Raw genomic sequence first — 17,090 nt, forward strand, 5'->3', positions numbered from 1 at the left:
AAGGATGAATAAAGTGTAAAATGTGCATAGACGTAAGTTAAATTTATAAGCATGGGACCCTTAGTGTTTGCAGGACAGGCTTAAGAATCAGTTTCTTAGTAGTGATACTGTCCCTAGGCCTGGACCAATTTTAAGTCGCTTGACAGTATTTTTTCTTGTTGCATTTGAGTGATATATAAACGGCTTTCTTTTTCATGCTTTATTTTTGTTGTAGTTCAGTATTTTGTCTTCCTTTATACTAAATATATGTGAAGTTGCAGTTAGTATGCCTTAGCTATTAAAGTGAAAAAACAGTGTTATCCAAATGGCTTAGATGCTGTAGGCTGAGCTCTACAAGGAGTGTGCAAGTACTGAATGTCAACTCAGGGGGTGGAACACCTTCTGCGAGATAAGGTCCGTTAACCAGCCTACCACCTCAGATGTTAGGTAACCTCCGTCTCCTGGACAAAGCCGCAGAGACTAGTCAGTATGGCCTGCACCCACAGAAACCAGAGGAGCTGCCTTATCTTTAAGGCTTCAGAATTCGCGCTTTGCTTTGTGGGCTAAGGTGCGAGGGAGCATTTCTCAAGGCCTCCTTTCTGCGGCCTTGCACAGCATTACCTAAAGATCTTAGGTGCTTTAACGTGTAAGCGATGCGTGAGGGGGAGTGTTGATACAAATACATGGTAAATATGTCCTTAATGTGAATGAATACCTCCCTGCAATGGTATGCAAATGCTACTGAACCAATTCTGGCTCATGTTTTAATCCTAAACTAGTTTCCCATTGACGTTCAGTGCTTGAAGTTCTATTCTGGGTGAAGTCAATCACGTTTGAAAACCAGTTTGAGATTTTCAGATGGAATGGGGTATTATTATTATATTGATTTCACTGGAGAGTAGTATTACAGGAAACAAAATAATTCATTTTTAATAAAAAATGTTATTTTGGTATATTCTACAGTGATTTTCACTATATAGAGTTTTATGTCTGGAGGACTAATCAAAGAGCGTAGATTTTCTACAGTCACAAATGTGTCTGTGGTTTGTATGTACATGTAAATATACTTGCTTATTTAAAGGGGGAGGTGAAAAAAAAAAGGGAGGAGCCAGCCCAGGATTCAGTTGTCAGGTTTGTTTTTCTAAGGCAGCTTTGAACTGCATTTCTTAGCCCCTGGCATTTTAGATAAAATCTTCAAACACTAGATAAAAGGAAAGAAGAAAATTCCTACGACTGATTTCAACTATATTTTACTAATTAGTTATTCTTTCTTCCTTCAGCAAACAGTTTAACAAGTATAGAGTTTTGCAAGTTCAGTGTGTTCTTTCAGAAATGGGAATCAGAATGTTTCAAACTATTTGGGTTCCATTCAGAAATATTTCTTCTGAGCAGTTTAGTGCCTGCAGTTTGTTCAGACGGGCTTTCCAGATCAGCTCCTTGTTGGACATAGTAGGCAGGACTAGCAGAAAGTGTCCTTTTGGCTGATGAAGGAAAATACTGGGGGGGGGGTGGGTTTTTTTAATTACACAAAAATAATTGTGGAAGTTTGTCTTAGGGGGAGGGTTTACACCAGGGACTTTACGTTAGTTCAAAAAGATTTGAATAGTTAAAATGCGAGGTGCTAAAGTTACATAGAACAGAGATGGTAAAGCTGACATTAAATCATTTCAGCTCTTAAAGCTCTGTGTTATTTCTGATTCTGCTCTACTTATTAACTAATAATAATACTTTAACAGGAGAAATGTATGGAAGTGAGTACTTTGGTCCAGGACATTGGATTTCACCCAATAACTGTTGCACCAAATTAATAAATCATGATTTAACTGGGATCATATTTTTCTTGGAGATAATCAGGTTTGATTTAAAAACTTAAAGTGATTGAGAGTCGACTATATCCTAAGTATATTATGCTCATCATTAATTTATCTTGGCATTAAAAAAAAAAATTATTCTTACCTGAACTCATCCAGCTTCAGCTTCCAAATACTAGCTGTTACTGTGCATTATCAGAAATCTTCTTCCCATTCAGGTACTTCCGTGCTTCCATCCCATCATATTTTTACTCTCCCCAGCATATACTTAATTGTACTTCTGTTGTGTCTCATGGTGAGGCAGGTTTCTCTGACCTCCTATCTTCTTTTTTACAAATCTTCCAGTTTGCCAAATGTCCTGTGTAAAGGGGAGCAGCAGCGCAGCACAGAGGTTTCGGCCTCGCTCCTGTCCTGGAATGTTGTACCTGGAACCCAAAAGCTGTTATTAATGACGCTCACTTTATTTCACTCTATGTTACTTTGTATTGCCCACTGACTTGTACAAATAAATCAGAGATTTTTTCCATTGATCTGGTTTTATTTCAGAAGCATGCAGTTTATATTATCCAGCCGCTTTAATTAGTTAAGCCCCAGCAAAGTAACAGCACAGGTCTGTCGGCTGTTTCACGTATTTCTTTGTTGACCATGTTAGGTATGATGAGGCATACGTGCAAATCACTGGTTTTTTAGCTCTGTGTATTTTTCTGTACCAAATGTCAGATAATGAGATGAAAACATTATTTTGAACTTTCTATTTAGCCTGCTAATTTTCAAATTTGCCAAACATACTTCTATCATTGGGTAAGTGGTGCTTCTGAAGGTGCCACAGATGCCATACCCTGATAAAATCCACCCTATCTTGTTAATGAACACACAAACAGTTGTTCCCCATCTGCTGCCTCTGTCTGAAAGGTTAGGAAGCCCTTCCTTCTTGATCACAAAGGACATAATTATTGTCTGTAGAGGAGTCAAGTACAAAGACAGTTCATCCAGTCTGACCGCTACTACACTGCAGGCCACCAAAGATTAACAGCTGCTTCTCCTTTGATTAGGTTAGGTAATAACAGTTACTTTAGTTAATAATTGGATGGATTCCCAGGCCATGTAATTCAGGTTTAGGCTGTCATTTTTTGCTGGCATGTGGCTGAGCTGTATTATTGGAACGGAGCCTGTAATCCTATTAGTCAGTTGTCACTCAAGCCATAGGAGAAGGGAGAAGGGGAATTCAAATCCATTAAGGTGTTGTAACAGGTAGGTAAATAAGCTGGCCACATTTGCCCAGTGTGCAGGGAGCTTTCTCAATTAATTCTTGTAATTAAAATTAATCCTTTTTTAAAAGTTTGTTAAAAAGTGTAGTTTGTAATTAATCCATTAAATGGTTGCATGATTTGTTTAATTTATTGTTATTTCTGTGTAATTTGCCACACATGCATTAGTGTACACATGCTGTCTGCTGAAGTTACTTGATTCATGCACTGTTCTGCTGAAGTTGATTGCTGTGTGCTCTAAATAAAAAGTTCATAATGGTCCAAAGATGAAGAATCCATACTTAATGTCATATCAGCTGTGTTGGCTTTCCTCCTGTATAAACAAGATCACTGTATTTCACAATGATAGACTTGAGAGGGATAAGGGAAACAAGGCTCTTTTCATGTACTGGTTTTGAGTGCTACATCTGCTGTTCTGAAGACTGTTACTGTTTTTGTAATGGTTAAGACACATCTAGGTGGCATCCCCAAGGTTTTTATGCTGCCTCCTCTCCCTGTTAAGAAATGCGTAATGACAGTAATAATCATTTTTGCCTACATGTTCATTTATCCCTGCTCTCCTGCGTGACCAGGCAACTTCAGAGCCTTGAAATCCTTTTGTACTTAGAAATCAAATTATTTAAAAATGTTACTTGAAGTAGTTGTGAATTTCTGAAAATGTGTAAGCAAGTCAAATTTTTACACACTGCTTGAAAACCAGGTGTTTATATGTTTTCTGTTGTTCAAGAAACTTGAATCACATTGTATCAGTAGTCTCTGTTGAATAATGTTCCCAATCTAAATATGCAGCCACTCAAAGAACTGTTTCTACAGCGAAATTATGAAATGGATTTCATAAACACCTAGCTAAGTAATTTGAGAGACTAAGTTAGAAGTCTGGAGGGTTCTTTCAAACAGCAAAAATGTGCCATACTGGTTTATGCTATTTTCAAATAGGGATTTCTGTCATTTTTCATGCGCAGTGCTTTGGGTGCTACCAGAGTAAATGTCATAGCTACCTGAGTGGGGCTTTCGTTCTGATGCAGATTCAGTTGGGGACCACTTTCAATACGAATATTATGTGGGTAAGGGCTTTGAATAACTTAGATGCCTTGATCGACTTCTTTTGAATTTCTGTTATGTTTTAATGTTACACATTACATATTGGCTAATGTTAACCTTTAGCGCTACGGAACATGAAGTGAGTTTGGATCATATTTTGAAGGTTATAAGTTGATTTTGAAATGACAGACAAATTGGATGAGATAGCCTGCTTCCATATGTTTATGCTTTAAGAAAGGTTTCTTCAGATGAATATATATAGATACTTCAAAATTTGAAAATCGCCCCAAGTACAAATTAATTCAGACATATTTTTAAATAATTTGTTATTATTTGGCTGTTGTACTAAAGAGATAGAATGACAATGTTTTCCAACACTGGGGAAATGTTACACTGTTCGCTCCTTATACGCAGCTCATCAATATGAGGTCTGGTACTGTGGATAGCTGAGGGACTTGCCTGTGCATGATTCCTACTTTTGCTGTTTCTTCCAGTACCACAGTCACAGAATATTCACTCTGAAAACATCAGTAATGCGGTGTTCAAGTGACTCTTCTGCTCCTTTGTGGATAGGGCATATTTTCCCTTCAGTTCCCATGACCTCCACTGACCCAAGGCCAAGCTCAAGGAGCTGTGCCTGGACCTGGGATTCCTGATGGCAGGACACTTGCGTGGTGACTGAGGTCATTCACAAGCATGGTACACCAGCAGTTACTTTGGTAATCAACATTGTATTTCAATAATTGGGTTAAAAGCTCTTGGAGTTCTCAGTCTTAAAAGAATCCTTGGAGATAAGTATATTAAATATCATGCCAAAAGTAGTTTATTCCTAATCCCTGAGTGGCAGTTTTATAGATCTTTGTATGCATGGTGAACAAATACTGCGCTCGTGTGTCTTTCCCAACTTTGCTGCTTGTTTGTTTCTTCCTTTTATTGAAGGTTTTCCCCCTCTCTATTCCATGCACGTGGTTAGGAAATTTTTCCCCTGATGGCAGAGCATCAAAATGCAAAGTAATTTTTATGGGTAACCTAGAGAAGAAATTAATAGGACATAATCCCAAATCATATAAAACTAGGAGAAATTACAAACTTGCTTCTGCTTGATACAAAATGGTAGTAGTAAAGGAAGTTCTTTAAAATGTGAATACGTATTTTGCAAAGTACACTTGTAATTTAGCAAAGTGTAGACAAAAGTGAAACAGGCACCCTGAAGAAAGTCTGTCTGTAAAAAAAGTGATACTCCAGATTGAAGTGGAAGGAGAGCATGTACGAAATCAAACAGCTTCAAAAGATTAGTATTCATTTTAAATAGATATGTGAAGATCTCCTCTCAGAACAGGGAGACATTGCAGCTTTGTTCAGTGTGGCTTTGATGACTGGTTTGGAGGGAGGGGGGAAGTTTCTTCCCGAATACTTCGTTACTAGGTATTTATGGAGAAAAGAGGAGTTCTGGAAAAAAATCACAGACAAGAAAAGTTAACATAAAAAATCAAAGAATGGGGTTAGCATTAATGAGTACATAGAGTTGAGAAGCAAGCTGTGTAGGAAAACGATAACAGTGTACGATTTCAAGAATGGAGTAATTACTAAGGGGAGAAAGAAAATGAGTGCAATAAAATGAGATATAACTCCGAGTAATGGGATGAAATAGAGAAAGGGCATATTTGGTCTAAATGACAGGAAAGACTTCTTCGCCACCAGAGCTAATAGGTTGTGGCATAATCTCCCATGAGAAATAGGGAAAGTGAGAAGTGGGAAGTGGTTGGCACGTTTAAAACTAGAGTAGCACTAACAAATACGCTGTAGCAAATAAATCAGCAGTGTCACATAAAAGTCTTTCTCATTCGTGCGCTGTGGTGCCAGCCTGCCAGTCGTATGCAGAAACCCGCGTGCACATTCGTCTGTAATGGTTACGCGTGTATGTTGATTACCAAGGAAAATGCACACTTGAAATAACAAAATCTCTCTTTGCACTCGTGAAGTTTTAAAGTGGAGAGAAAGTTGATCCGTTGGAAAGGCCCCAGGCTTTGTCTGAGGGTGCTGAACCACTCTGCAGCACTGGTGGGGCAGAGGAGGAAGGGGAGAAGGTTGGAGAACTGGGGCCGTAAGCCAGGGTAGTGCTGTCTGCTTGGGGGGGGACTGTTGCTTTGCTCTTTGGCTGCCTTTTCCTTACAGCTCTGTCAGGAGGCTGGTGGCAGCGTGGCAGGCAGGCAGCGCGTGCGGCAGGTTTGTCCCAGGCGTGGTGGCTGTACCACCTTGGAGCAGAGCCCTGGCCCTTGGTCTCCTTAGCTGGAAGCAAAGAGGAAGTCAAAGAGGAGTCTATGAGCCAAGCTCAGCATTAACTGTTCAGTTAAGGCACACTTACTGGGCTAACTGACTAAAATTGACTGCTAGAAATTATATTTATCAGTTAGCCTGTAGAAAATCAGTGGTTGATTATCTTAACTGCTAGGTGAATTGGCACACAGATTTCCATTCGAGTCAAGTTATTCTTTTGAAGTTAACATTTTGGCTGTCTAAAAAAATCTACATGCAGTTCATATTAATTGTGGAAATGTTTTCTTTTTGAATATCTGACTTCTCTGTTTGAACAGTTTTTCTGGAGCTTGGGGCTTAAATAGAATATAGATGCTTGCTTGGAAGAAACAATGGAGAGAACACTGCATGATTTTAGAAAGATGTAAGAAATATACTTTTGTGTTTACCTATTGATGTCTGATTCTCACAGGGAAAAAATATTTCCCTTCTAAACCATATCATATCTCACTCAGTTACATTTCTAATTGTTCAAAGAAAGATTTAGTTGCCAGAATCACTAGGGGGGCGTTCTGTTATATGGTCTGTTACAGTATAATACATTCTTTACAGACTAATAATGATTGTATTTATAGAGCAGTTCCCATTCCTTCCTACATACCAAGTGCTTGCAGCATTGGGGGAGAAAAAAATGATTATTTCTTACTAACTGGAATATCCTTATCATTGACAAGATCAAGATGATTAAGTACAAGGTGCCAATAAAGTAATACAAAGTCAACAGCTGAAAAGTAGGGAAGAAGAAGATCTTACTTGCTTTGTTTTAAACAGTGGGAGATAAAACCAGTTTTTCAGGGAAGGAATAATGTGTTGTAAGTTCTAAAATACGGGATCTGCTCTAACAAAAGCTCAGTCGTCTGCAAACTGGAAGAATAATGGTAAGATGGTATTTAAATGTAAAATTCTGCTAAATGGAAGCTCAAAGAGGACACCTAGATTAAAGTGAAGCTAATCTAGAAAGCTAGGAACACAAGACTAGTGTAAATTGAATCTTTCAATTTATAACCAACAACTTAGCATAACAAGTACAAAACAAGCTGGATGTGAATGTCATACCTCAAAGCTAGAAGTATTCATCTGTTCTGCTGCATTCTGAACAAACTGCAAGCAGTGGATTATACAAAGGACTGGGGGGGTAATAAGCTGGAGCTGCTAAAGAGATAAACTACAGTCATCTAGGTGACGTTTTCAGGCTTCACCTCTGTAGTTCCCCATAACTGAAGCACTACCAAAAATCACATCCAGATTTTTAACCCGATTCTTAAACTCCAAGCAATTAATGTGAGAAGACAGAACAGCTAAACAACTTGGATCCTCAACAGCATCTGTCGGGCAACATTTCTGTCTTCCCAAGATTAAGGATAAAGTAAGACGTCTGACTGGTGACACTGTCAGGCTTCCTTCCAGACCAGCAACTTAACTTACAGGGTCCACAGTCTGTGAAATAAGTAAGCAGGTGTCATCATCGTAATGATGGTACTCATGTTTTAAAGTGATCTGCCTAAGCTGCTTTATGCATACCATGGACAAATCGGGGAACTAGCCTGGAGGTTGCCGTTTTTCCAAAAAGTTTATAAAAGAACAGGAGGCACCCACCTAGAGATTGTCTATGTTCTTTAAATCGTATACAAAGCAATAAAGTATAGCTTCAAAGATAACAGCAACAGATAAAGATTAACTTTGTTAAAATCCCTATAACTATGTCGTTACAAAAATACGGAATTCAACTGTCCTAGCTTTATGATATTTGACACTTATATATGATCTTTGGGGGAAAAGCACCTGAGAATTTCAGCTTTTGCTTAAATAATACTCTTCCCTGTGCACTGGCAGTGAAGTGCTTCTTTTCAAGTGATCAACGTGATAAATATATATATTAAGGATTTTCTGTGTTGACAAAACTCAGGACAATTGTCTATCAGGCCTATCTTTTATGTAGAAATTTCTTTAATTTCTGTTGGTTCTCCTCTGTGTTTGTGTTTACCTAGAACACAGCGGATCAGATAGCATTTCGGGCTGCAGGAGGACTGACTGCTCTTGAAAATGTTCTTCAGGCGGTGACTTCTCCCAGCAATCCGAATGCGGTTTCACGGATTCCTTTTAAGTAAGTATGATCAGTCCTTCATTTGCCACTTAGAATCACCAGAATATTTATTTCACGTCTGCTTCTTCACTGATTATTCTTCTCATAGTCAAGTATTGAACTTCAAAGAAAAAAAAATCCTGCCGTACCCTACACTGCCATTGAAGGTGAAAGATATTTCCACTCAACCTCTGGTTTTCTAACTTGGTGATTTTATTTCTAGCTATGATATGTTTTGGCATGCCTAATTGTACAAAGTGAGAAAAGGGAGAACTATATTAAACAGAAGAGGAGACACATACCTTTAAAGTTAGTCTGTAAAGATCTCTAGTGGGAAGTGGGGAATTTTTTTAAAGGGTTGTAATTCAGTGGAGTCTTACTGCTTTTAAAATGAAAGAGTTGTAAGATACTGCTAGCTGAACAGGCTTCTACAAACAGGTAAATCAAAATTCTTGTGGATTAGAGGAATTCCTCTTTATAGCACTTAACAATGGAAGGGTTTAAATGTCTAATCCCTAAAAAAAGGTGACTAAACAGCATGTCTGCAAAAACTGATAACTCAAAAGCATGTTTTTTACCCTTTTAACCATTCAAAAGCACATATGTGCTTCCAGAGCAGAGCTAGGCATGCTTTTAGTACAAGAGGAACCAAGCCCATGATAACCTGTGGTGTACCATTGTCATCATTTGTTTGTAGATATAATTTAATATTGTAATAATTGGATTTTAAGCACTACCTTGTGAGGGTTGGGATTAAAACTGTCTGTTAATATGTTATGGGACAGGTGTGAAGTGCAAGGGAAGAACACCAAGGAAAAGGCGTGCTTTTAATGTCTTAACTTTGCTCTTCCAAGAGAATAGAATTCCTACCTTCCCACTAAGTCCTGCAGAACACACCTGCTGCAAATCCAGCCAGCTCCACTGATGAACAATCTTGAATTGGTCCTATGGTGAGCAGCTCAGCAGCAGCCTTTGGACTCGTTAATTTGCAGAGGCTCTAATTCTGAGTTATCCTCGTCAATGTGGGATAAACTTTGCAAGGGAAAGGACTGCAATTAGTGGCCACATAAAACTTAGCTTAAATTTAGCTTTAAATTTTTAGAATGTGCATCTTTTATACATCTTCAATTTTTGTTCTTTCATTTTAGGTGTAGTCTCACTTTGGCATCCTTTGTTGAGCAGGTTTGAGAATATTGTCTTTATGTTACTGAAAACATTTTGTTTTAAGTTTGTTAGACAGTATGAGGATGGATTAGTTCTCAAAGGAATTTGTGTGCTGGTAAATAAAGCCTCATGTCAACTACGTTTGTATAACAGAAAAAACATCCAAGGCGATTTATCAGAGGTTCTCCTCTCTGTGACAGCTGCTGTCTCTCACACCTATTTCAGACCAGTATAACTGGTTTCTCAGATTCCTGAACCTATTCATGACTGAACTATAAAAAGAGTTTCTAAGTCTTTGAAAAAGTCTTTAAATGTTGTTTTATTAACACAAGTTTTCAACTATCTGTGTTTCCAAAAGAAATATCAAGGCAGAAAAGAGATTAATGTAAACTAATGTGACAGCCTTGCATGTTAAAAAAATCTACTTGAAGAACTTAGCTCCACTACTGAAATACAGCGTTTCGTTCAACTTTACAGCAAATTGCGTTCTCCAGTTCATAGGAATCTGAAAGTATGGTTGTTTGGAAGTTATACATCAGGTTGCATGTCATTTAACACAGGATCTTGCTTTCTAAAGCTAACTGCTCTTACAGTTTTTTTCTGCTTGAGCCTATCTTAGAGGGTCTAGAGTCTGCTGGAAGCGTCACAGTGGACTTGATGTTGCTGTGTGTGATGCAGAGCCTCCTCTGTTGCTACTTCTGTGGTCTTCTTTCTGATAGAGAGCATACTTTGTGCAGAATCTGCAGTTCAGCTGTCTAGAGCAAGCAGTAGTTCCAGAGGGTGGGACTTTCTGAGAGCACTTTGAAACAGCCACAAACATGGCTAGTTTACAGAAACCATGTTAATGCGTATTAGTACGGTCTCACTGAAGTAGCTAAGAAATTCTTCTAATGTGTTGCTTTAAATACAGAATGTTTGAGAGTGTTTCAAAACCAAAGAATAATCCTAGAATATTTTTAGTTCTTTAAATGAGGAAGAATATTTGTGTAACATTTCTTCTCATGTGATTTTTGAAATGAGTTTGAAATTACTTTTCTTTCTTTTGTGCAAATAGAACTAACATCCTGACTTCTAAAATTTCAATCTAGTGAAGCAGCAGATTTCTCTGTTTAAAGACAAAGCAGAGGCCTGCGGAAAGAAGTTGAATTAAGACCTCTCATTAATTGCCCTCCAGTCTTCCCATAGCCAAATGTGCTTTGCTAAAGGACACTACTGTACTTAAGATTGTTTGTGTGCTCTTGCAGTGTTTAACCATTTGTACTCATCTTAAATTGGAAATTTGTTGTTTTGTGATGAGGATAAGCTGTTTACAAGTAGGTGAGGAGATTACATGGGCTATTATCTACATCTCTCTTTCTCCAAAATCCTGGCAGTATGGTGCAGCTCAGAACTTTAATCCCATGTCTACAAGATAAAGCTTTATTGTCAGAAGATTTAACAATATGCCTGTTGTTTTGTACTACTTCCAGATTGGTAGTTAGCCCAGCAGGATGGCAAACGCTGTGAAAAAGATGTGACGTTTGAGACAGATGATATATTTGGTGCTGGAGCAGTTTTTCTCCCCTTTAAATAAATCACTGAAAAAGGAAAAGAGAAAGCAGTGTATTATAGCAAGTTTTATTACTGGTGTTAACATACAAATTAGTGTCCAGCCGTGTTATTTCCTAAAGCAGCGTTTTGCAATTTGTCTGAATTTGTTCAGTTCTCCACAAAATAAGACATACTCAGCAGAATTTTGAGAGGCTTCGGAGTCTCACGGTATTTTTCTTATGCTTCTGCTGAAAAGGAAGTGGGAGCTGTGCAGCGAAACAATGTGTTGACTCGAGACCAGAAGATGCATCTCATCCCCTGTGTTGCATTGCATATTTGCTATGGGCAACTCGTTTAGCCCCTTTGTGCCATGACATGTTACTGGCCTTGAAAATTGTAACAGATCTGCTAACAAATAAGGCTTGTAGGGTTTGTTTAATTAACATTTGTGAAATACTTTGAGTTCCTTGGGTGACCAGCATTTTTAAATAGAAATTAGCAGTTGTTGTGTAAGGAACAATGGAGGACTTTTGTTACAAGTTAAGACATGATTAAAGTCAGTTTTATTATAATGTATCTTCTCTGTTCATACAATATTTTGTATAATTTATTTAAAGCAAGTGTTACCAGGGTGAAAAACCCGGAACCATAATTATATACATAAAAAGGAGAAAACAGTGCCTGCATAATATTATGGGTGGTATTGATACAAATTATTTTTTTCAGTTAGAACTAATTTGAGCTGAGAACTGGTTTTACAGCTTGTTCTTTGTAATTTTTAGTTGGTTTGGTGAGCATGCATTTCTTAAGCTACGCTGTTAGTGTTCATGCAGTTCTGTAAGATTGCTCACACATTTTATGTAAAGTACAAAACAAGCTTTCTTGTTTTCTTCTGAGGGTTAGTAGTCCCTCTAGAGAAACATTCATTGAAAACCAGCAGTTTGTAGAAGGACATAAACTGTAAAGCAGATGTCCACTGTGCAAGGTCAACATCTGAAACCTGCAGCATCTGTCTCTTTTCATGATGTATGTCTGTCTGTCTCAGAGCTGGATTTCAGGCTCTCAGAGCTCAAGATATTCTTGAGCAGTGTTGCCTTCCCATGCAATATAGGAACAAATTTTATTGTTGAATTGAGCTCGGTGAAATGTCACAGAACTGTAGGTTTGAGAGCCAGATCTTGCAGTGAAACAGTTGATAAGCTAGGGACTGGAGAATTCTGTAGAAGACTTTTCAAATGCTATCACACCTGTAAATGTTGGGGTAAATTGGTTGTTTGTCACTTGTCATCAAATAGTTTATTCATAAATACAGTAACATTTCAGAATGAGACTGATTTGGTTTTGGAAGTGTCTTAAGGAGAATCGATGTCCAGTTTTGTCTTCTCTCTATTAATTGAGACTAGCCTTCAGCTGGGGCTCATTTTTTAAATGGATATCCTTAAATAATGTAAACCACAGACAAAATAGTAATTGATTATGAGTCTTTGAGGGTTCCTGATTGTGTAATGGGCCCTGTGAGTGAAGTATAAAGGCCTGTGTAGTCTTCGAGACGTAAAATTGGTATTTTTACCTAAAAATCAATTGTTGTTGTTGTTTCAATCCATATTCTTACTGTGGTGGCTCTTGAACCATTCCACCCTACAGCCATTCTGTGCACCATTTTTCAGTAGTAGGTCACCTCCCATTTCTTCTCAGCTCAGCTTTTAAATGCCATTACTAAACACTTTTTTCCCATCAGAGTGCTGTGTAATATTCAAACTGGTTAAAAATGGGCAGTTCACTGCTGAATTAGCACATCCTAAACTTGATAATGTTTAGGTGTGTATTGCTTTACTACGGGGTTATTTTCTTCATTGATAATCGTGTTATATTAATTTATGATCTTCAGAAGTTGAAAGTATTGTGAAAAAGCTTTACACTTGAAATGGGTTAACTAGCAAAAGTTGGAGTTCTTACCTGTATACCCTGGTGCGCTATGGTGGGTTAGTTTTGTGTGGCTGGAGCTGTTGCTGCCCCAGTATTTTAAATAAAAGTAACAGTTTGTCAACTTGTTTATATCAGGCAAATTGAGGAAAGGGAAGATGTGCTGGCATAAAAGAAAACCGTGTACATACATATAAACTGTTGAGATCTGGCTTGAAAATGTTGATTAAAATGAATCCTCTTCCTATTTCTGTGTAGTCATGTAAAATAAATATAACATACAGATACATATTTTTGTCTAGTTTAAAGATGGATTTCTTTTTTGGATCAAAGTTTGTGTACCATAATGAGTGTTTTTATAATTGGATTTACTCCAGAGGAAAGCCTTACATCAGAGGGCAGACTTACTGTGCGGTTTGAGTATACACGCTGTCTAACATAGCTTTAAAGCTGATTTGCGGGTGTGATACAAAGTTTAGAGCAACATCAGTAATCGATAAACAGCTGCTTTATGTGAGGCTCGTACTTCACTATTTCGATTGATTTTGATGTGTCTGGAGATAAAAGTTTTGGAATTAATAGCAGTTAGAACTTCCAGCAGAGAAAAAAAGATGATGAGAAATGTATTGTGCTTTTCATCCCACAGAGTTTAGCTGATGGTTAAATAAAGTTCTGGCTTGACATTTGCAGCAGTGCGCTTGTCTCAGAGGCCTTGTGCAGAAATGGTGACAGTTGACAGCTGTCGTTTCCTTAATAAGATTAAAGTAAAGAAATTAGTTGTGCTGTCTTTAATCTGCCATTTAACACTGCAAACCACCTGGGGACGACTTCTGTGCTGACACTTCCAATTTTGAATTAAAAAAGAATTGTGGAACCGAATCATAGTTCAGAGCGTGCCATGATTAGGATGTATTTAGACGAACTGTAGTTAGCAAGCTTATGTTATCAATTAAAAGAACCCTCTTTATTGTTGTGAAAAATTAATTTGACATCCATTTGCCTACACCACCTTTTCAAATTCATTATTTGAGTCTCTGAAAACGCAAGTACTTTTTCTGACAGGAGATTCAGCTGGGAAATAAAAAAGCATGATGCATTATTACAGTGAAATTTGTTCTATATATAAAGTGGGAAGTTTCTGTGTTTTCAAATGTAAAATAAATGAATCTCTTAGGAATGAGGAATCCCATATATCAAAACACATTATTGCAGTGAATTAACTAAATCACCTCAGAAACTCTGAAATGCTGTCAAAATTATGCATTAACCTAACAAATTTGTGTTTGACGTTTTGGGTAAATTACAATGTTTATAATTAAATAGAATTAATCTTTATTTCAGAATAGCTGATAAAATGACAGATGCTGATTTAAAGCATGTTCTTCTCAAGTGAAAATAGAAACTACTAATACAGTTTCATCTCCCCCCCCCCCCTCGTAAACACACGCACACAGGGGAGTAATCTTGCATGAAAAGTAAAAGCAGGTTCCTCATGAAAAGTTTTTGCAGCATTACTGAGGAAAGTGAAATAAATACCTTTAGTCAGGGTAAGAAAAGGGAATCCTGTTGCAAGGCAGGTTTTAAAAAACACACATGAAGCATGTCACATGAATTTTGTATAGGTATTGTCCTTGTAGGGTAAAAATTAGGTGAAATAGGTGAAAATTAACCTGTCTTTGATCAATAAATGATGATTTAATACTGTTTTAATATCATATGAACTGCAAATTGAAATGGATTTAATTAGGCAGTAGAGTAAAATTCATTACCAGTACAGTAAAATTAATATGACTGGTAATATGGTGATACTCAGAATGTTATTATGTTCTTACAGATCAAACCAAGCAAGGTAGCGCTTCTTCATAAAATTCAGAATTACTTCTCCAGCTGAAGAAAAGACATCCAGAAATGCAAATGAAAAAAAATTTTACTCTTGAATTTTCTGGCCTCAGAGCATTTCCAGCTTTTCTTGGCTTGAGAAGTACCATATATGTGTATAAGATGTTTTCATTTCAACTCTGGGGAGCCGTGCTAAGTAATCAGATGCCACAGGAATGAATACAGCAATCAGTAAAGCAGCCTTCCTTATTATGTAAATAACTTTGTTGTTTAAAAAAATATTCTAGGAGAAAAATAAAGCGTAAAACTCAACTCTCTCTTTGTGTTGAATTAGTCTGCAGCTTGTATATTAAATACCAGCTTTGATGATTTCTGGATGATAACTTGTTTGTTGCAGTCCCACTTTTCTTTGACCTTTTGACAGTGCTCACGATTTATTTTCTTCTGTGGAGCTTATTTGAACTTAGTCACATTTTTTCACATTAAAAAAATAACAACAACAAAGTAAGAGTTCTTTCCCTTTTGGTTTACTTCAGACAAACAATTTGAAGATCCAGCCATCTTTATTATTGTGTATGTTTTCGATATGTTTGTGTTGTGTGTCTGTGTGCATATTTGTATAGTTAACAGTGATAGCTTTTGTAGTAGGCAAAGTTCAAGAAATGAATTTTGTGTTGATTCTGAAATAGTATTATCTGTGCTCAGATTTATCTTCTCTGTGAGTATATTCTGTAGGACTGGTCCCAGCTTCCCTGCAAGTTCTGTTTTGAGAAGAACACTTCAATTGGAGCAGATAGAAATGACTGCACGTGATGCAGAGAATGGTTGGGCATGTTTTGTACATCTGGAGCTTTCGCTGACTTGCCGTGCTTATGACTTTCTGTTCTTACCATTGCAAACGTGTTACCTCCTCGTGCCAGCCATAGGTTGTAGGTCAGTTGATGCCATTGTAGTTTCATACCAGCGCTTAAAGGCTCTGTACAGCAGTGGTTCACAGTATGTCAGGAGAAGTTTCTGGATAGGAATTCCACCTGCTCAGTTTTGCTGGCTTGGTGCAAGCTACTCAGTTCTCTCCGTTCCCTGTGTTAGTAGTTCACAGGCGCTACACAACAGCCTCCCTCTAGAGCTGGTCCTGGTGTACTGTGAATTGCTGTTAATGACTTCATACAGGGGGTGTTTTTTCTTGAAGGTTGCGCTAGGAAATACCCAAATTACTTGTGTGATATAGCTGTAAGCCACAAGAAAATAATACTACATATCCAGATTATGAAATTAACTGATACTCTGTGTAAGTTGTGTTACACATTTAGAATATGGAGGAGTCCAGTAGCCATGCAGTGCATGACTTAAATAAGTATGGCTTCACTGTTTTGGAAGTTATTAATTATTTAGTTGATTTCATGTAAATTTTTAGGTCTGTTTGGAATCCCAAATTTGAGAAGATGGATGTGAGTTGCTGAAGGTTTGGTGATGTGCTTCCATTTAGTTGCTTTTAATTTACTGAAGAAAAAAATAAAATTCTTCCTTTTCTTTTTCTTTCCTTCTGATTTTTTAGGTCACTCTGCAATACATTAAATGCGTACAGCCTCACCTGCAGTAATTGCACAGAAAACTGCACCTATGTTCTTTTTAGTAATAGGATCACATTTCTAATGGACCTGTTGATACACCAATTTACGGTATGTAAAATACCTTTTTATAATTCAAAAAATTTTACATGCGTCATAAACATTAATTAGAGTATTTAGAGTATAAGAACACCAGGAGAAACATTTGATTAAAGCCTCCAAATAATAAGATTCTTTTATTGTATGTATTTGTTAACTGTATCTGCTGTACTTCTATACAAAGGGATATACTTGCTTCTGCTAATAAACTCTGCAAAAGCATACGTACCGGGAACTTTAGTGAGTGGACAGTGTTCTGTCTTTAATTCTTTCTGAAGTTGTCTTCTTTAATTTACCCTATAGTAATACTTAAAATATAGAATATTATGAGTTATCCATGTGTGTTTGATTCTTACGTGTGTCAGGATCAGGAGTATGTCAGGTCGATACGTTAGTGTGGTTTGATTTGCTGAAGTGCTTCAGTAGCAGGACTTTTTAACTCTGAAAGTTTTAATTTTCCAATGTTTCA

The 17,090-nt window shown here is 37.3% G+C and overlaps 1 protein-coding gene across 6 annotated transcripts in view; it reads left to right on the forward strand.

Annotated features, from left to right (window-relative positions):
* The window catches only part of SCAPER (S-phase cyclin A associated protein in the ER), a 168,168-nt gene that overhangs the window by 104,093 nt on the left and 46,985 nt on the right, over nt 1-17,090 (forward strand). For all 6 annotated transcript variants that reach the window (XM_080396856.1, XM_080396858.1, XM_080396857.1 and 3 more), the window contains 2 exons: nt 8,404-8,519; nt 16,510-16,633. In XM_080396856.1, coding sequence (XP_080252982.1) covers nt 8,404-8,519; nt 16,510-16,633 — 240 coding nt within the window. The remainder of the gene's footprint in view (nt 1-8,403; nt 8,520-16,509; nt 16,634-17,090) is intronic.

The sequence above is a fragment of the Falco punctatus genome (assembly GCF_963210335.1).
Source record: "Falco punctatus genome assembly, chromosome: 7".
Taxonomy (NCBI): Eukaryota; Metazoa; Chordata; class Aves; order Falconiformes; family Falconidae; genus Falco; species Falco punctatus.